We start from the raw sequence: 21,103 nt of genomic DNA, 5'->3' as shown, positions 1-21,103 counted from the left end.
TTGATGATGTATGTATGCTCGCTTGCCTGAGAAGCAATTAGCTTCAAACCCCATCAACACCACCTTGGAGGCTTTGTTGCAATTGGATGCGACCTCCATTTTACTGGTAGTAGGAGGAGGTTCCACAAGGATACTTCTCTCATTGCTCAGCTCATCAAGCAGTTAATTATTTTCTTGTTGCTCTGACAAACTTCTAGTAACACAGTAGATTGTTTCAGAGCTTCACATAGCTGCCAACAAGATGGAAATTCAATTGCATATGCATATCCATAGTGGTTATGTTTCCACTGTTTTCATTGATCCAGTCACACAGCATGTTCTCATGCAAGATCAGCAAGGGATACGGTTGAAGTTGATAAAAAGATGTAGGAGCTGAAGGAATTTGGTGATAATGGAGGAGAATTTGGAGAGGAGGGAAGAGGGTAGATGATTTGTGGATTGATATAGGCTGAACCAGATAAAAATAGCAAGAGGGGAACAAATTGTTGTAGGGCATGTTACCTCTCAGATCCCTGATCAAGTCAATAAATTTTTTTGTCATATCAAATGGTACGGCCAGTATATGAAATCATGGTCTAAACTACAAATTTTCAACTGCCAATTATAACAAACAAGCTTAGGATTGATATATTTTAGTTGAGATAAAAATATAATATAGGATTTCTTCATTATCGGATTTAAATATTGTTTGAATCTGCATCCAAATGTTTTCTTCCTGATTTGCTCTCTTGTTGTCTAAGGTTTTCAAATCAACAACAACAAACCACCTACCCTAATTGCTTATGGATTTTAAACACGCAATCAAAGGATGTTGGGCATCTGGATTGGCCGCCGTATGCGCTTCCCGATTTACCTTGGTGGTCGGTGGGAAACTTCCGTGGGACTGGGCCGGGCACCCTCAGGGATTGAGTCCATGAGACTGACTGGGATTTATCATTTTTTTATGGATTTTAAACTTTCATTGATCTCTAAAATTTACTCCTATTTAAAGCCCAAATCTCGTAATTCATTTTTATCTCTGCAAGTAGAACTTTCTTTGATCTCCTTGTCCTTGTACCTTAAACATTAATGGAACGTATGTTTGCAACTATAGAATCTATTGCTTGTCTTTGAAATGCCTGTGCCATCTATACCTATTTTCTCAAATTTTGTTATCTGTTGGTTTCTGCTGTTTTGGTCTTGGAGGCCATTGTTAAAAATATCTGCTACAATAACATTTAAAATTGAACTCTAAGATGTTGGTTTCTTCATGTGTAATTTCTGAAGTTGCACTGTTCATGTCTACACCTGTGTCAATACCAAAACAAATTCTGTTGTTGTAAAATTAGTAGTTTTTTACCTAGTCACCATGGTGGATAAAAATAGCATAAAGATCATGCAAGACTGATTCATTAGGTTGTCTTCTTTTACTTCATATTTGAGGCATTATTCCATTTATTTGCACTGATTTGAGGCCATTCCTAACTATGCTGATCCAATGATGTCTTGCTCTAGTTTCGTCACTTGCTTCATTTCACATTTGTAAGAAGATAATGCGTCATGTGGAAATATCAAACAATGTGATGCATTTGCAACTCTTTTACTATGTTACTATATGCTTGTTTTTCCCTTAAAAAAAATACAATTTTGATAATCAATGAATACATCATAAATCCTTTTTCAGGTTGTGCCTGACATTCTAGTTTGTGATGAGGCTCATATGATCAAAAATACTAAGGCTGACATAACACAAGCGCTAAAAAGTGTAAAGACACAAAGAAGAATTGCCTTAACAGGGTCGCCCTTGCAAAACAATCTGATGGAGTATTATTGTGTAAGATGTTTATGTTTCTTTTTTTTAAACATGCAGGATGACAATCGTTGCATATTACAGTAATGACTTGTTATTTTTAAACAGATGGTTGATTTTGTGAGGGAAGGGTTCCTTGGCAGTAGTCAGGAATTCAGAAATCGGTACATACTTTTGTCATCTCTCTCTCTTTTCCTCTAGTAGTTATTGGGCATTCATTAGCAGGGAAACATATGTCTAATTTAATTTCTATATAGGTTCCAGAATCCCATAGAAAATGGTCAGCACACAAATTCTACTATGAATGATGTCAGAACTATGAATCAAAGATCACACATTCTGTATGAACAACTGAAAGGTTTTGTCCAGCGAATGGATATGAATGTTGTGAAAAAGGATCTCCCTGCTAAAACAGTTTTTGTTATAACTGTAAAACTTTCTCCTTTGCAAAGAAAGCTATATAAAAAGTTCTTAGATGTTCATGGTTTCACCAGAGACAGTATTTCTTCTGAAAAAATGATTAGGAAACGCTGTTTCTTTGCTGGTTATCAGGCATTAGCACAGGTACAATCACATTCTTATCCATGGTTCTTGCATCATGATACAGACTTCGCTTATGCCAGTCAAAATCATTTCCCCTCATGCTGATCATGAGACTAATTTCTTTGACCTTTTAGATATGGAATCATCCTGGTCTGTTGCAAATGGCTAAAGAATATAAGAATTTCTCAAGGAAAGAAGATGCTGTTGAGAACTTCTCGGTGGAAGACAGTTCCAGTGATGATAATATGGAAAGTGTCTTCATGAATGGAGGTAGTTAGACCTGCGTATACAAGTTGGTTTTTGTGCCTATAATTTCGGTAGTTATTCAGCTTTATTTATTCAATGATCCTTGATGATTAGATGTTACTTGTAGTGGTGATCACTTGGCTGACATAGGAATGTTAAAATGAGTAACTAAATCATATATTCAAACCATTTCCCCTCCATATTGCTAGATACTAAAAGGCGCTGTAAAAATGCAAAATTTGTCTTTTAACACTAATCATTGTTTGGCATGTTACTATAGCATAGCGAAGACCCAAAAGTTTGAAACATACTGAAATCAGACCTTTCTCAAACCCCATATTAGCAGAGCCTCGGCCACTGGGATCCCTTTTTCTTTTACCGTTCTAAAGTTTACGGTGCAAACAAACTCACAAATGAACAATTGAGTTAATAAGTTAGAATAATGCTGAACACAAGTTAATGAGTTTGCCATTTTTTTACACTATTTGTGACAGACAAATTTTATATTGTAGATTTGCATTAGTTTCTATCCTGGCATGATAGATTGGTTCATGATTGTTGTTCAATGATTGTCATTCTCATTAAGAGTGGTCCTGGCATAAGGTTTTGTGATGCTCATTTAGAGTGGTAGGCACCAAGCATAAGGTATTAAGTTAATAATCTATCATGGACAACATGCTGCTTGATCACCACATATATGCAGAGTTTTTAGTAAAAAAAAAATCATAAAATGGAAATATCTATGATAAATTTTGCACAAAATTATGGAGCTTATTCGTGAGTTGTTTAGCCTTATGGCATGCATAACCAATGGAAAAATAAGTGTAAGTTATGACGAATTATCTGGCTAAGGCTGAAAATTCTCCTCTAAGTTACAATCTTCCACATATTATCCCTTTATAAGTTGCATTGTTGCACATAGTATTCTCATGATTGGTAGCTGTGTTACTTGGTAGTAAACTAATACTTTTCGATGCACTCAACAGCATTAACTCAATTGTTTCCCTAGTAAGCCTATTTTGGTCTCAGTTGTTATTTAGATTTACTTGAATCTCTTCCTCACTTGCCAATCCATCACTGCTTACAAATAGACTGCCAAAATATGTTTGTGTGAATTCATGGTCTTTTATTGTCAAGGCATCATAGGAGTGTCATCATAGTTCTAATTGGGTTGTGGTCATGTGAATTAAACCTGATTAAACTAAAATACTCCAATTAGATGGGAAAAATAAAAACAGAAAAACAGGGCAATGTGAAGACAGTACTCAACCAACATCCATCTATGTATTAATCCCTCTAGTTCTATGGTATTGCCTTTCAAGCAAGGGAAGGATCTTGTCTTGAATTTGAAGGGCTACCCTCATCAAAATGCTTCTCACATAGGGATGACAATGGGATATGGAAGGGTGAGGTAGGTTTTTGCTGTACCATCCTCAAAGTGTATTGGAAATGGGACAGGGTAAGGCATGGGTGAAATCTTCTTCTCCATCTCCCCCTATCTTGCTTCTTTTTCGGGTTGAGTTTGGTATAGAGAAACAAATTAAAAACAAAATACCTATTATTTCTATAATGGGATAGGGCGAGGTAAGGCAGAATGATTGATTTCATATCTACATGCATATTTAGCCCATTTTTATTTTTCATCTATGCCCTGTTTACATAATGGAGTGGAGGTGATCTTATCTGAGGCGGGGCAGTGTCTTGATTGAGGAGAGATAAATTGTCATCCTTATTCCCACTACCAAGCACATTTAATTGTTGTCTATTAGAAAAGAGGAAAAAAAAGTATTAACACTAGAAATTTAAGGAATGCAAACTCAAAATTTTACCCCTAAACTAAAATGTTTGTTGCCCAAATCAAAAGGGAAAAGATCATTGAGACATTGTCAACCTTAATTAGGTAGCCCCACATTGTTGATTGCTACAATGTCGAACATGTAGCACTAGATTATGACTAGGGAAAAGGGGTTACGCACACCAAAAGTAATTGTCATTGTCTTTAGTAGGAGGATGACCAAATCACCCACACCAAGAGTAGGGAGGGCACTGCTCCTCTATTCAATAGAGGAACCTGATGCTGCACTTTGCAAGTTTTGAGAGCAGTAATCCCAATTACTCTACCAGATGTGAAGGTCCACAGCAATGCAAGAATCCTTCACGTTATTTTTGTTGGGATTCGATGACCATTAGAGGAGGGTGAATATCATTGTTTACGTGTACGTGTGATCCAATCTACTCTTTCTCTCAATAGCAAGGTCATAAACACTTAGTAGCAAAAATAAAACATAAAGAAGAAATCATACTTGCAATCTAACAATTTTTTTGGCCTGTTTTGGCAGCCTCCCCCCTTTGCCAAGCTCCTACTCTACAATTGATCCATCGATGGATCACTCTCAACAACTATTTTGCTAACCTTAAAATCCTTCATCACTCCTTTTATAGCTTTCGAAATAAGTATGTTTATTGCGCAACAATCATTTAGTTTGTGCTATCAACTGATTGCTCCATCGCTATTTGACGTTGTTGTGCAGTAACGAATCTTTTATATTTTCCTTATTAGGAAACAACCAACTAAAAATTTAATATCAATTGGCAATCGACTCAACCAAATAGAACTATTCTATTCATTGGCTCATTGAACCCAGTCAACTGCCCTAATCGACTAATCCACCAGGTAACTCAATTTCACATCAGTCAATTGGTCCAAACCACAAATCCCAATTTACTACAACTTTGAGAATTTGACTTTTCAGTTGATTGCTTGTTTCATTAATCGACTCAACCACTAGTCGACTAGATTCCATACTAGTCAACTCATTAAATTCCAAACCTTGAAACACTTTGGGATATTGGGTTTTTCAACCACTAGTCGATTGATCTCCAATATTAGTCGACTGATAACCATGGCTATAACCACTTCTAAGATTGAGTTTGCCTATGTTAAGTTATATCTTAAGTTCCTTTGGGTACATGTTATTCAACACTCACAACTCACCAAAAGTTAATCATCGTAGCTTGATTTCATCCCTCAACCATCTAACGTTAGGTTGCTTGTTCTCTCGGATGTGCATGAGCCCTTAACTCCTCCACATGCCATCCTTCATCCATTCACCCATGGAGTTCGCTTCCATCGGCTATCGTCCTCGTTGTCTCGATGTTCCTTGTCTTGTGACCCTCGGTTTGCTACATGCAAATCTTCTTCAATCTCTTAAGGACCTCTACCCATTAAGCTGCTAACCTGGTGTGGCAGGTTATTGCTCTAGAGATACTCCAACACTACGTCACTACTCGTCCTGTGATTCTTTGGATGTTTCATATCATCCTTCTTCGATCTCATTGGTCCCCCAAGTCACCAAGCATGCCATTGTGGTCACGCCAAGCCAACATCCATCACGTGACCTCATTGAGCCATGAGTTCTCCAAGTTCTATGTGTGTTTATGCAAGACCCTGCACACTCAAAGAGATATATCAAATACACAAGGTAAGGCCTAACTTAACCCTTTGCCCAAACATTGAATCTAAGATCATACTGAACCACTTGGGGAATGATAGCATCAATAATTTTGTATCACATCTGGGCATTGATGTGATAGGTCACTTTTGGTGATCTTCTGTCTCACCCTTTGCCTATCAAGGTATTCAGGTGGTGAAGGCCCCTTGCATCAGAAACGACAACCTAACTTCACATAAAATAGATTGATTCATGCTCATAGATTTAAACACATTGTGGCATTAGCTATCTAGGCCTAATGCAAGCCTCAACATTTTTCATCCGGGCTTGCGTCCTAGATTAGTTGTTTTTGGCACTCTTATAGATCACAGGTAAACTTCTTTAGAAACAACTGTAGCAGACAGATCCATATTTGTGTGACTGACTGTTAGATCCAGGTAACCTAGTTCAACCAATGGTTAGGCATGGTTCTATATTATGTGCTTAAATAGTCTTAGCATGTTCTGATTAAGGTGAACTAAGCAATATATTCTGCTAATTTTATTATTGTCTTGGATTTTGCTACACCTTTGCCTTCATTGCATGTGATTTTTCCTGAGTTTGTATGATTTTGCTAGTTTTCAATTCTGTTCATTTTTTTTTGGATGTTAAATAAGCTGTTGAGCTATTCTAGCTAGATAGATGAAGCATTTGACATTTTCCATATGGACAGACAAGCAAAGGTCAAAGGAGGACTTACCATGCAAGGGAAATGATGCCATTTTTGTTCCACAGGTGGTATACTTCTTGTATTTATGGTTCTGTATAATTCCCCTTGTTAATTTTCACTAGTGCAGTTCTCTATTTATAGTTCTGTAAAACATATTTTGTCTTGATAATTTTTATTGGTTTTAGTTAATATGTATTTCGTTCTATTCTCTTGAAATATATAATTTATTCAAATTCTTGATATCTTTGTTGAATTTTTATTTTTGTGGGAAAAGAACACCTAACAGAGTTAATATCTTGGTTCTAGGTAATGTTGAGTGCAAGCATGGTTGTTGTCCTCCAGAAACAATCTTTTTTTTCTAGTGTTTTATATTTTACTTTTTGACCAATATTGATATCCTGTTAGCTAGTAGCCACCATAGTTTCTCTTTTACTACAAAAATAATTAAATATTTGGTTAAATATGAAAGAAATGAGATGATTCTCAATCTTATTCTCTTGCTTCACTATCTGATGTCGACTTGCTTGTCTTGGAATGGAAAGAAGGCTGGGTTTTCCAAGTACTGGTTTTTGAGGGGCGCCTGTTGTTGTAAATAATGGTTCTGAATTGTTTTTGGTGACAAACTGCTCATTAATTTTATTTATACTGCTGGAGATTGCTAGCCTACTAAACATCAGACCAAATACATACTATCCTAAGTAACAACATTTGCTTGCTCAATAAACACTTTCACACTAGACGATCCTTCACAAAATTAATTGTACCAACATTATGCTGCTTTGGTTCTTTGGTAGGATCTATTTGAATGTTAAAGAATAACAGAGAGAATATTTGTGTCTAAGAAATAGCGCATAAGTGTGAAAAATGTTGAGATCATAAATAAGCATCTAGTCTTTTGTACTTTCTTTTTTTCCCATTGGAGCTGAGCCCAATGGTTAGTTGGCTGGTGTAATCAAGACAGAGCACATAAACTATCTGAAGCTCCATCACTTAGAAATGTCTACATCATTCACAAAATATGGAATGACTCGATGACACCTACATCATTCACTCTTCCTTCTTTTCCACTTCCTTTTACTGCTCCATGGCTAACGGCACAATGTATCAGTATGCTTGATACGCATTACACTGTCTTGTTCTGACTAATGACCAATACTCCGACTTGAAATGCATGTACATCTTGTCATTGGTGTTATTACCTTATCAGCTATTATCTAATACCATATATAATTAACTTTTTATATCATTAACTAATATAGTTACAGCAAACTTTACATATCTAATATTACAATAAACTATACATATAAAAAAAAAACTAATATTACAACAAACCTTACATAATTTATATTACAACAAACTGATATTATATACATATTTAATAAGATCTAATTACTGCTTTCCGCTGCTGCAACAATGAATCCTCCCCATGCCAGCTTGCCACATAGAGAAGAAAGTTGGATGTGAGAAATGACAAGGAATATCTTTTGAGTTGTGTCCTTGAACTTATGGAGATGGAGAGGATGATTCACTTCCTAAAATTAACAAGTGCTTGTTAAATTCCATCTGAAACGGAGTTATGAAGGATGGATGTTTAAATGTATCTCTTCGAATGCCATTCTCCTTCATCAAATCCCTTCAACTTATCTTTTGCTCCGCAACATGTTCAGTTTATCTCTTCGAGGACCCTTGGTTTTCTTCTCTCTCACTTATTCTCCTATTTTTTTTTTTTATTTTATTTTTATTTATACTGTCATTGTTCTCATCGACTTTCATTTTACATTTTAAATCGGGCAAGATCTCTGCCAGTTCAAAGATGTATTTTGATTCCAATTGAATACTTTCATGTTTTGATTGAATCAAACAATTTCTTGTTTTTTATTTGAATTTTCATGGGATTATGATGTTTCATCTGAGATCTATGAGGATTGGGATTGGATTTGGCCAAATCCCATCCAACTCAGCTCATCTTGGTAGCTCTGTTTTGATCAGAAGCACAGACAGCAACCCTGGAGGACCCGTTAACCAAATTTGACCCAACAAAAGTTGTGTTTGTTGCTACTATTTGGAGTTGGCTACATGAATCTTATCTTTCTCCATTGAGATCAACACAAGACTTTGTCACTAGTAATATTCAATCAATTAAATCATTTTTGTTGCATTGACTAATATTTTCTTTGTTCGCAGATTCCTGCTCTTATCAATCTATGGCTTTGACCATGTTGCTCGAAAAACATATATTAGACTGGGGTACTGCAATTGACTGAATTTAGACTGGGTTGGTAACAATGAAGAATTTCTTTGGGAATACAGTCCACAAAAATGCCTAAGTTTGGAGGGAACACTACATTTTATTCTACATTGTCTTACACTCTTTTTCCATTCACTTCCTTTAAATATACACTTCATTTATATTTCTCATAATGTATTCATGGTAATGATTGACTTTTAATTTCCTCTAAAAAAAGTTTTAACGGTTACAGGAAATTGGTTGGTGGGAAGATCTTATAGATGATAAAATTTACCAAGAAGTTGATTACAGTGGAAAAATGGTTTTGCTACTAGATATCCTTACAATGAGTTCTGAAATAGGTGACAAGGTTCTAGTTTTCAGCCAAAGTTTGACTACTCTAGATTTGATTGAAATGTATCTATCAAAATTACCACGCAAGGAGTGTGAAGGGAAGTTTTGGAAGCAAGGCAAGGATTGGTATAGGTATGGCATGACTATTTACTGGATTTTATATTGGAAATGCTGTTAAACTAATTCTGAATGATTTACTTTTTTTTTAATAAAAGATAGATACTTTTGCCATTTTTGTTTACAATGTTGACCGTGCGCAAGCCCCAATTATCCTATCACTTCTAGTGTTGTAACAAATGTATCCCTCTATACTTTTCATTGATGGCATATGTAGCCCATTTAAATACTCTATGCATGCTTAAAAGCAATGTGCAACAGGTGTTTATCAATTTAGTTATGACTTAGGGTGTTGAGCTACTTTGTAAATAATCAATCATCTATTGCCAAGCACACTATTGTAGTGCCAAGTGTAATGTTTTTGGTTTCCTCTCTGATCTTATGTATAGCTAAGTGTATCTATCTCTAATGTTGAGTGTGTAGTTTCTTGATTTCTCTTTACCATTGATAAGGTACTAACTGCTATATTTAAGTTTAGCAATAAATTGTATAATGTTTCTTATTATATATTTATCAATGTTCATGATAATGATAATTACATATCTCAATAATTTATTATGATAATATTGATATCTCTTTATGAATTTATTTATTTTTTACTCGCCTCCACAATAATTAATTAGTAGCAGTGAATCCATGGAAAATCGACTTAACATGTTTTCTTATATGGTCATCTCCCAATATATGCTCATTGATATTTAAGTCTCATTTTAATTTGTTATAAATAGGTGGAAACATTAAAAAGAGAAACAAGATTCAATTAGATAATAAGTGTTGGATAACTTTAACTCGTCGATCCTAAAATTCATGGATTATTTTAATAAAAAATTGAATGGTGATAGAAAATACAAAAAATTTGGAAAGTTTTTTTTAATATTATTAAGTTAAATTATGATTATATTTAAGTTGTGCAATGCCTAAGTTATCAGCTTATGACTTAGACTCCGTGTTAAGATAACTTCAATAAGATGTGTTATGTTTAAACTACTCCATAAATGGTTGATTTGAAAATGTGGAATTTACTTTTTTTTTCTTTCTGTCTTTAGCTTAGTATAGTTTTTTTTTTTTTCTTTGGATATGTTTCAAATTATATATTTCAATTGATATCAAACCTGAAACCTAGGTTGTAAATCAGCCAAATGTGCATGAGCAAGCTTGGTCTTTGAATGGGTAAGAGCTTGTTTATGTTCACTCAATATGCACAAGGTCATTTAGATGATCAATCTTGAACACCTCATTGAACTAAATGAAGAAGTTTGAATACATGTGTTAAGTTTGTATGCTTGTTAGGAGAGATTGTAAATTGTTCATGATGATGAATAATGCACATAAACAAAGCTTGTGAACTATTTTTATCAATAAAGATCTTAGATTGGTAAATAAATGAAGAAGATTCAAAACGAACAAAAAAAGCTAGTAATATGAAGCTCACTAACTAATAAAAAAAACTTTAAAATATAAAAGTTTAAATCAAGCTCAAATTAATAGTTTGATAACATCTAATAGAAGGAAGCTCAAGCTAAGCTCAAATCAAGCTCAAATAGAAAAAAAAAAAAAAAACCAAACCAATTTTTTAAACAAATTTTAGGCTCAATTTGGCTTTGCTCAGTTAATCTTGAACAACAAAAATCTTGGTTCGCTTAGCTCGTTTACAGCCCTACTAAAACCTTGGTATATTATTGGAAATTTTTGAAAACTTCAAAAATAATAAATTTGAAACAAAGGAAATTACGAGACTTTATTTGGTCTCATTAAAAAAATAAAATTGTAATAAAATAAAAATTATATATATATAATAATGCAGAAATTTTTTAGTTACAATAAAGAACTTCAGTAAAGAAAGTGCTTTATGGCTCAGATTATTTTCATGGAAGAGGAAGAGTATTATTATTATGATCATGTAGCATGTGTTCATCTTCATGCATGCAAGCTCCTACAGTACCATAAATCTCCTATTATCATATTATGATATAAGTTATGCCTTCTCTACATAGGCTTGATGGTAGCACACAGCCTTCTGAAAGGCAGAAGCTGGTGGAGATATTCAATGAACCATCCAATAGGCGAGTGAAATGCACATTGATTTCCACACGTGCTGGATCATTAGGCATCAATCTTCAATCTGCTAATCGTGTTATCATTGTTGATGGTTCATGGAATCCAACATATGACCTACAAGCGATATATCGGGTTTGGAGGCATGACTACTGCAGAGAACATTATTTCTACAGTTAAATATTTTATAGGTTTGGTTATTTCTTGTATCACTTTCATACAGATATGGACAAAACAAGCCTGTCTATGCGTACCGCTTGATGGCACATGGAACCATGGAAGAAAAGATATACAAGAGACAGGTAGTCTTTGATGGATAATTAATGAAGTTTTGTTTTTTACTTGAAGTTACAGTAGGGATTATTCTTTGAACAACTGACTCAGTTCAGCTATTGGCATTTCGAACAGGTCACTAAAGAAGGACTCGCAGCTAGGGTTGTAGATAGACAACAAGTACATAGAACAATGTCAAAAGAGGAGATGCTTCATCTTTTTGACTTTGGTGATGATGAAAATGCAGATGTGACTGAGCCAGCAGATATTAGTCTAGTAACTTCAGATTATGAAAGAACCAATAAAATTGGATGTTCGAAGAACTCTCTTGTTAGTGCTGACAACATCATGGACAGATTACTCAGAAGACATCATCCACGGTAGTACTATCTTTCTGATGTTTCTCTGAAGCAAAACAATATGCCCTCACTACTACGCTTTCCCTACTTTGCCACATATTTTTCCTTGCCTATACATATGTTTTAGAGTTAATAATCCAACATAGCTTGTAATTTGAAGGATTTAATGAATTTAGCTTGAACTTTTGACTCAATAGCAATTCAGATGATTGATTTGCACAAAAAGAAAACACAGTTGATCTATAATAGTCTAGTAAAATATATTAATCAAAACATTTTGAGAGAAAGGAAGTTCAATGGCCTACCACAAATATGTCAGTTATCATGCAGGTTTTGGTTTATGAATGCTAATCAGGTTTTTAGTACCTCTATATTATAACATATTAGTATAAACATTTCAAATATTCTCTTTAGTTATTGTTATTTAGAAGTGGCAATTCATGTTGGTTCACGGCATGTCATCCAGCGTTTTCAACACAGGAATCTTTTCATGCAACAGGTAGGTTCGCAAAAGGTTAAGGGAAAAAAAACAAAATATGAAGAGTAGATTTAGATATGAAGTGGACTATGCTCTACCAATAGGTTTTGTGCCTGCTCAGCAAATTTGCTAATATTCTTGCTTGGTTATGCTTGAGAACCATTTACGCTTCACTTTTTTTTTGAAAAATAATAATTTTGTTGACTGTAAAATTTCCATTATGTATGCTTCTTGAAAGTTGATGTACTGTATGTGTCTAGTGACATAGATGTTCAATACTTTTTATCTGAGGGTTAATTATCAGATTTTATTAATTCATAGAATTTTACTATTCTTCGTTTTGATTCCATTATTTGAGTCCAGGGACCTTTGTCCAATCCTTCATAGGAAAGTGAGTTTGATTATCTTCCACTTCTATCATCCCATCAAAAAAGTGTTGTTGCATCGCTACTCCGTTTTAATTCCTTGATCCTTCTGGAAAAGATAGGTGAAACTCTAATTTGTTTGTGTTAATACAGATGGATCTCGAATTACCATGAGCATGAAACACTTCTTCAAGAGAATGAGGCTGAGAGATTAACTAAAGAGGAGCAAGATATGGCTTGGCAGATTTATCAGAGATCATTGGAGTGGGAGGAAGTTAGTAGAGCCGAGATTGATGATACTCGGAGAGTTGTCAACAAGAATTCTCTTTGTGAAAATACTGTGCCCCAGTCAGTTCCACAACTAGTCAAGAGCAGTTCAAGGAGTCGGCTCGCAAACCAAAGGAAATGCACCAATCTGGCCCACTTGCTAACCTTGAGGTGTCAGGGCATAAAGTCTGGATCCAGCACAATATGTAAAGAATGCTCACAGGAGATTTCCTGGGAGAACCTGAATAGAGATGGGAGGTCTAGGTAACTACATTACCAATCATGTGTGTCTAATTTTCCTCTTTTTGATGCATATGGAGATGGGTTCCTAAAGGTCAGTTCATATCCTCTTCACGCTGCTATATTTTGTCGGATCCCACCTTGACTAGTTTATTTAAAATTTCCATCTCACACTTTGAATCCTAGTCATTGTTGGATTCCTGCTACATTCTTCATTTGTGGAATGGGTGGGATTGCCTAGCCAAAGCCCTGAAACAAAAACCTGCCTTCTGACAAAGCCTGCTTTGTTGTCTGCTGAAGCATTCATGTTACTGACCTTTGGTTTGAATATTTCTCATTTTGAATTGCTAATTGGTTTGTATCAACATCATGTAAATCGAGATGCATTTACTTAGCTCACAGAATGATAACTTTGTAAATATAAGTACAATGTAAACTTTGGTATCCCATATAGTTTTCCCTTCTTCTCTTGTGGTTTCTTTCGATTGAGTTCTGCGTTATAGGTTGTGTAACTTAACATCCAAGTCAACAGTGACCATTCCTTTGTTATCTTGAAGTGGCTATTTATAGTCCTGAGTAATGCTGGATCATCAACTTTTTGAATCAGATTCATACTCGATTTGAATCTTCTATTCAAATTTGAATTTGATCCTAGGCTTTCAATTTAAGATGTATGAATTCTGGCTCTGGATGAGGATTATTGTGGAAAAATTGACTGCAATAAAGTGACTTCTGGTTGGCTTATATTTGAATTTTGAACGATGCAGGTTTCATGGTTCTCGTGACTGGAATAAATTCATTTTGCATGATTTAAGCATTTATATTTAAAATAAATATTGTTGTGGCAAAAGATGGTAAGTTTATAATAGATGGATGAGAATAATAATTGACAGGAAATGTAGAAGCCATTATACAAAATAAACTAAAAGATATAAATGAGAATAATAATTGACAAGGGTTCGAATTGTAGAAGCCATTCTATCTGAGGGCAAGGGTAAGTGAATCGACTGGAAAATGCCACTTTGAAAAAATGTAAAGGTAAGGAGACTTGGGGGAAATTTAGAATATGGTAGTTCCTCAATTATAGTATGCTTGAATGTTTACTTTGGAAGAAAAAGTTGTATTGAGGGATGAGGAATCCATGACTGAAGTATCCGGTTCAAGGTCTGAGTAATTTTATAGTGGTGGAAGTTGGTATGTTAATGCAGTATTATGATATTTTTTGAATTTAATTGAGTGGTCGGTGAGAAATTTTTACGTAGCTGGATTGGTCATTTTCAATTAATTAATTTAAAGAATTGAATAGGATAGGAAATTAAAAAAACTAACTCTAAAGAAAATTTATTTATTTTTTCATTATATAATAGATTCTATAAGTCTCTTTGTAATTGGCAATACAACTGTTCATCACGAGAAATATTTTTCTCATTGTTTATTTTCCGGACAAAGTACATTTTTCTCATTGTTTATTTTTCAGTGATAAGTCTCTTTATCAAGCTAGCCATATCTTTGCAAAAATATTTGAATCTTGATACCAGATTGTCGAGCTTTAGTTGAAAACTACATATTTAATTTGGTTTGGTGGTCGGTTGGTACTAATTGAGAATGTTATTTTATTACATTTTTTCCCATCTTAATATGAATTTGAATTTCTTTTAGCAAAAATAGAATTTGTCATCTTAGCTGTCTCACATGATCGGCCTAACGATGAATTTGAACTCTCACACAGTGGTAGAATTTCATTAGGATTTTACTCATTTACCGATGGTAGGGCACTGCTTATTAGAAGGCAAGAGTCATCCGACTCAAGTCCATTTTCTTAAGAGATTGATCATTTTTTTAAAAAAAAATCTATTATATAATCGTGTAAATTGACCCAATATAATCTCTCACACTCTAATTTTTCTTGCAAACCGATCGAAAGATCATTGTTCTCTTTTTTTCCCCGTTTTAGTTCTTAAAAAGCAACGAAAGATATGTTGGTAGAATTGTTTTTCAACTAAGGTTTGATTTATTCTTCCTCTTGTTTATTTTATTATTAATTTAGAATAATTTTCTTTCAAAAGTAGGAGTAGATTCCTCAACTTGTGTAATAGATAAAATAATATTTGTGTATGTTTTTTGAGATTTTGAATTGAATTGAAAAGAAAAAAATATTTATGGCTCTATTAATTTGTAGACTAGAACCCAGTTGAAGAAGATAGAGTGAGCTTTTAATTTGAGTTTTTGTTATTTTTACTACTTTATGATAATATTAAAAAATATATTAATTTATTATAAGAAATATTTATTAAGGTGAGATATGAATTCATATGTTTATTAAACGTTTGAATAAATATGTCATAAAATTGCAACATAAGCAAAAGTGTATGTAATATTTTTTTAAAAATTGTTTGTTGAATTCTTAGGTTAATCATGCCTCCTAAAGGCATGTCTAGGTCTAAAAAAGAAAAAGAAAGTTAAAGATTGAAGAAATAATTCAAAGTCAATTCAGAGATATCATTAAGTACTTTGTTTCAAACAAATAAATGATTATAGAGGATGAAAAAGTGGTTGATAATTTTAGTAGAGAACAAAATAATGAATTAGATGAGAATGAGATTGATATTGAAGAAATCATTGACTCTCTCAATATGAATGAATTGAATAATAATTAGAAAGATGATGAGTATGATCAGCATGATAACTTGAATTAGGAGACTTGCTTTGATGATCCGAGGAAATGGGACAACATTGATCAGAAAGTTAAAGACTTTTTAGTAGAAAGACATCCAAAGAGAGATGTCCATAATGTGTTTCTAAAGATAACACTAACAAACATTTCAATATGTCACATGACAAGAGAATTTTTTCAAACAGGGAGGAAAATGATAGAAGATGACAATTATATTTAGTTTCTTCTCACAAGATTTTTTATTTTTGCTACAAGTTATTCAAGAAGTAAGTAATCAAAATTGGATATGGTCAGTTAGCTAATAAAGGATACAATGATTGACATAATTTGAGTCATTGTCTTGCAAATCATGAAACGAGTAAGGAGCATATAGTGTATGACAAATTAGAAAGAAGATTGAGAACAAATAAAATGATTGTGGGGTCGTTGATACAAGCGTACATGTACAACTTAATAAAGAAAGAGAACATTATAAACAAGTGTTACATAGGATAATCGTAGTTGTTCTATGATTAGAGAAAAATAACTTAGTATTTCGTTGTGAAAAAACTTTATGTTGAAAATAATGGTTTGTTCTTACAAATAATTGAAATGATTACAGAGTCTGATCCACTAATGAAAAAGCACCTTCGACGGATTAAAAACTATGAAACTTATACTACATACATATCTTGGTTGCAAAATTCAAAATGAGTTGATACAGATGTTGGCAAGTGAGATAAGAAAAATAAAATACTTGTAAATGTTAGACAAGTAAAATATTTTTCAAACAAAATTTTCAATCATAATAGAAATATTTTGCTTATTATCTATTGTTTAGTTTTTTATATTATCTTTAGTGTATTGATTTAATTCAAAAGTTGTTATGGAACTGAGAATATGAATGCACATTATGATTTAGAAGTTTTTTTTTTTTTGAAGTTAGACTGAGACTAAAAAATTGTTAGGATCAACCTTGGCCTGATCACAGGTTGGGTCTAAATTGGGACCTATAGTCAGGTCAACATGCTGATTACATGCTGATCTGGTTAGATAGGTTGATTACGATTCAGATTTGAAATTAATCATGGGCTGAGAGTTCAAATAGTTTTTTTTTGTTTCTTACCATTTGAACGATTGGATAATTGATGGTTCTGACCGTTGGAATCACCAATTAATTGGTTTTTTTAAGATTGAGATTATTTGACTGTTTTTTATCAATGATTATAATTAACTTATTAGTATTTTTCAAATTCTGTAAAGAGGCTACTCATTTCATTATTGTTACATTAACTTCTTTATGTTTTCTCAATCTTGAAAGTTTCCATTGTTTTCAACTTTAATTCTTTTCAAACAGCAAGAAAGTTTGAAAAGGACAAGGAAATATTAATTTTGAATTTGGATCATGATAATATTGAATTTATCGATGATAAACCAAAGCAATCTCTCTAACAATCGAGACGTAAGAACGCATTGAAACTTTTAAGGTACAGAATACTCCATCTTTAAAATCATCCATTTTTATTAAACATTTTGAGAAAATAACTTCTTGCGTCCAAAGAAATACATGCAAAATATAAGTATTGCAAGACCTCTATAAATTTCAATCGAAAAATGATTATAGGTCATTGAAACGACACATCGAAATGAAATATCTAATTGAATTTAGAGTCGAACGATCTCATACACAACTGTTCAGATTTTCATAGTTTAGTGGAGGTATCAATTCTATTTTATTTGAATATTTTGATATTAAATTAGAAGAATTATTAGCTAAATTTATTCTGTCGAATTTCTTTTTTAGTTTTGACTTTAAAGACACATTTGAGGATTTTTGTTAAAAATCACTTAACCTAATGGTTAAACGTATTTCAATCACATATTCATTCATATAATTAAAAATTAATAAGATAGAGGAAAAAAAATTTAATTTAAAATTTTAATAAATTTAATAATAATGCATCTTTACATTTAGATATTTGGAGTGTTTAATTTTAGAAGAATATAAATTAACTTCTAAAATATTTTAAATATAATGATAGTTCTAATATGGTAAGAATTAAAGAACTTAAAATTATAAGTCAATCTGCTATGATTTGTTTATTTTTCTATATTTGATGTGTATGAGATGAATTAAGATTTTATAAAATAAAATTAGATCAATTAAAATTATTATTTCTTATGTAGGATCAAATGAACATATTTTATAAAATTAATGGAATAAATTTAAAAAATTTCATATAATATATGTATGAACATGTTAAAATTTAACGTATAAATTATTATAAAATTTATTTCAATATAAAACTTATTATATTTATTTTATTATATAAAATATTAATAATACTAATATATATTAATTTTTTTACTAATGAAATATATATAGTAATATTTATAAAAATTTAAAAGTATTTAATAATAAAATTGAACGGCCATATTAAATTCTCATTTAGTTATAATAAATTTTTATAAAATAACTTTAATTTTAAATAAATATATTAGAACACCTCTTACGTGGGTGAATGTGTGAGTATTATAACACTCAAATAATGTCACAATCAATATGGATGGATATTTTATCACTCATATGCACGTTCAATTTTTTGAATACAATTAATTAGCAAAATTAAAAAAATGAAATTACAAGAATAAAATTAAAAATATATTTATTTATTTAATGTAAAATAAAAATAAAAATGAATGAATGAACAGTAAAATTCATAAATAATGTGTGTTAATGTTAAAATGAATATGAATGTGCATTAACAAAAGGAAGATGTTAATATAATTAATATGTAGCATATGTATCATATACTTCTTAAAGAGGTGACATATATTAACGTTCAAATCAATATAGATGTTCTTATAAATAAATAATTATCTTTTTACATGTTAGCAATGAATAGTAAAATAGAAAAAATATTTTTATTATATTTTTATTATATTTATTTAATTATATTTATTTTAATCTATATGTAAAAATTATATTAGTATTATTTTATTTGTGTTATAATCCATTTCACTACTTACAAATTTGATGAAACTAACAACACACTAGCACCTCATGAGAATCAACAGTTTAATTTATTCTTATCTTTCAAGAAAAAAAAATAATTTATAAATTTCATATATTCATCCTTGCTTTCCCTATGGCCATAAGACATAATCCTATAATTTTTATCATCACAAATATTCCTTCAGGATATCCACAATTTAAATACATCTGCACTGTATAGGATTTTTTTTAGGGATAAAAAATTTAAGACTTTAGATTGTTGGACACAAAGGAGTTACTTTATAATTGGTAAAAAAAATTTATAAGACTTTCGATCACTTTCTTCTTCTTCATCATAACCAACTCAATTATGTTTCTAGCAAAACTGTATTGAATAAATTTTTTTATGACAGTAAATTATATTCACATGGACTTCAAAATTATTTAGAGTGTAAGAATGGAATATCTATATTATTTAGGGTGTAAGAATGGAATACCTATAAAAAAAAAAACAAATATTCTTCTTTTTCTTCCTTTATTCCTTGTATAATTTTCAAAACTCTGTGCGGCAAAGAATCAATTTTTTAATCAAAAAAGTCCAAAAACTTTCAACAAACGCTATTATTTCGTCACGGCGTCCCCATCGGGTCCCCAACCCCACTGCTTTTCTTCCCTCCCCACTCCGCCCTTCCTTTCCCTTCTCTCTCTCTCTCTCTCTCTCTCGGAGTTCAATTGGCCAAATCGAACCCGCAACATGTTCCGCCACCTCTCTCTCCTCCCTCCTCCTCCTCCTCCTCCTCCTCCTCGTCTCCGCCTCTTCCACTGCTGCCGAAGACGGCGGCGACGCCTACGAGGTGCTCCGCTCCCACGGGCTCCCCATCGGCCTCCTCCCCAAGGGCGTCCAGGAATTCCGCATCGATGGAGACGGTCGCTTCGAGGTCCGCCTCCCCTCGCCCTGCACCGCCAAATTCGATGGCGAGGTCCTCTACAACGCCACCGTCTCCGGTACCATCTCCCCTGGCCAGATCGCCTCCCTCTCCGGCGTCGCCGCTCAGGACCTCTTCCTCTGGTTCCTCGTCCGCGCCATCCACCTCGACGACCAGGCCTCCGGCATCATCCATTTCGACGTCGGGGTCGTCGACAAGCGATTCGCCCTCTCCCTGTTCGAGACCCCGCCGGACTGCGCTCCAGTCTCTACCGACTACCTTCCCGGCGAGGGCTCTCGCATCGCCGCCTACGTCGCCGAGGTAGCCTCGCAATCTCACTACGCGTTCTATTCAATTGGACATTCTGCCAAACATTTCTCACGCACATATCCTTTTGACCAACAGAGCCAATCAGCAGAACTCCGCTACAAGCTCGACCAACCTGACTCTGGGGAGACGACCATGTGAAATGAGCAACTCCATCTTCGCCAGCAAAAAAGGTTACATTTGCTTGGTTTTGGCTTGTTAATCTGTGTGCTTGTAGTGCTTCGCAGTCTCAAGCTGAAAGGCCGAACCTTTTCCATAAAAAGTTCATTGAATCTCGGAGTTACCATCTGAGATTCAATGTAAGATGGATCATATAGCATCTAATGTTGGTAAGAGAGTCTGGGTTGATTCTTTTTTCCACTGATCGATCATGCTAATGCTTGTATGATATCTGTTACTGGTAATGCTCATAATGTTTTATCTATGCCAGTAGTATAGTATAGTTTATATGCATGCAGTGAAAGTTGGGGCTTACTTCATTGCAAAGATCTTTCTTGTTGTGTTGTGATTAATGTCCTATTTATGCCATTTTGTACTATTTTAGAATTTGTTGGAACATATATGTTCTCTTGCTTGAGAGATACAGCTCTTACAATACTTCTCTTTATTTTTGCTTAAATCATATTTCACCAACCTAAAGATCAGTTTAGAATTTGTTGTTGTTGTTGCTGGATGTGTGCACACTTCATTTGACTAATCTGCTCAATAGCTTCTTATATATTGTAAGT

The 21,103-nt window shown here is 33.3% G+C and overlaps 2 protein-coding genes across 8 annotated transcripts in view; both read left to right on the top strand.

Moving 5' to 3' along the window:
- Positions 1 to 13,942, top strand: part of LOC141828704 (protein CHROMATIN REMODELING 20) — a 59,151-nt gene extending 45,209 nt beyond the window's left edge. For all 7 annotated transcript variants that reach the window (XM_074716165.1, XM_074716164.1, XM_074716167.1 and 4 more), the window contains 10 exons: positions 1,664 to 1,813; positions 1,898 to 1,953; positions 2,047 to 2,353; positions 2,467 to 2,602; positions 6,743 to 6,804; positions 9,220 to 9,452; positions 11,432 to 11,635; positions 11,716 to 11,794; positions 11,901 to 12,145; positions 13,121 to 13,942. In XM_074716165.1, coding sequence (XP_074572266.1) covers positions 1,664 to 1,813; positions 1,898 to 1,953; positions 2,047 to 2,353; positions 2,467 to 2,602; positions 6,743 to 6,804; positions 9,220 to 9,452; positions 11,432 to 11,635; positions 11,716 to 11,794; positions 11,901 to 12,145; positions 13,121 to 13,502 — 1,854 coding nt within the window. In that variant the 3' untranslated portion in view covers positions 13,503 to 13,942. The remainder of the gene's footprint in view (positions 1 to 1,663; positions 1,814 to 1,897; positions 1,954 to 2,046; positions 2,354 to 2,466; positions 2,603 to 6,742; positions 6,805 to 9,219; positions 9,453 to 11,431; positions 11,636 to 11,715; positions 11,795 to 11,900; positions 12,146 to 13,120) is intronic.
- A 673-nt stretch (positions 13,943 to 14,615) lies between these two features.
- Positions 14,616 to 20,994, top strand: LOC141827200 (uncharacterized). Its single transcript, XM_074714439.1, has 3 exons — positions 14,616 to 14,638; positions 19,850 to 20,369; positions 20,454 to 20,994. The coding sequence occupies exons 1-3, from the start codon at positions 14,616 to 14,618 to the stop codon at positions 20,514 to 20,516; spliced, it is 606 nt and encodes a 201-aa protein (XP_074570540.1). The 3' UTR covers positions 20,517 to 20,994.
- The last annotated feature ends 109 nt before the right edge of the window (positions 20,995 to 21,103 follow it).

Source organism: Curcuma longa, chromosome 4 (assembly GCF_044706935.1).
Source record: "Curcuma longa cultivar G26 ecotype Majalengka, Jawa Barat chromosome 4, ITB_CL_G26_1.1, whole genome shotgun sequence".
Classification (NCBI taxonomy): domain Eukaryota; kingdom Viridiplantae; phylum Streptophyta; class Magnoliopsida; order Zingiberales; family Zingiberaceae; genus Curcuma; species Curcuma longa.
Note: the sequence above shows the minus strand (reverse complement) of the source record. Positions and strands in the feature narration are given on the sequence as shown.

Coding starts and splice junctions, on each gene's coding strand:
- LOC141827200 (XM_074714439.1), top strand. CDS start 14,616: ATGACTGAAGTATCCGGTTCAAG. Junction 14,639..19,849: donor ACTGAAGTATCCGGTTCAAG/GTCTGAGTAATT, acceptor TCTCTCTCGGAG/TTCAATTGGCCAAATCGAAC. Junction 20,370..20,453: donor TCGCCGCCTACGTCGCCGAG/GTAGCCTCGCAA, acceptor TTTGACCAACAG/AGCCAATCAGCAGAACTCCG.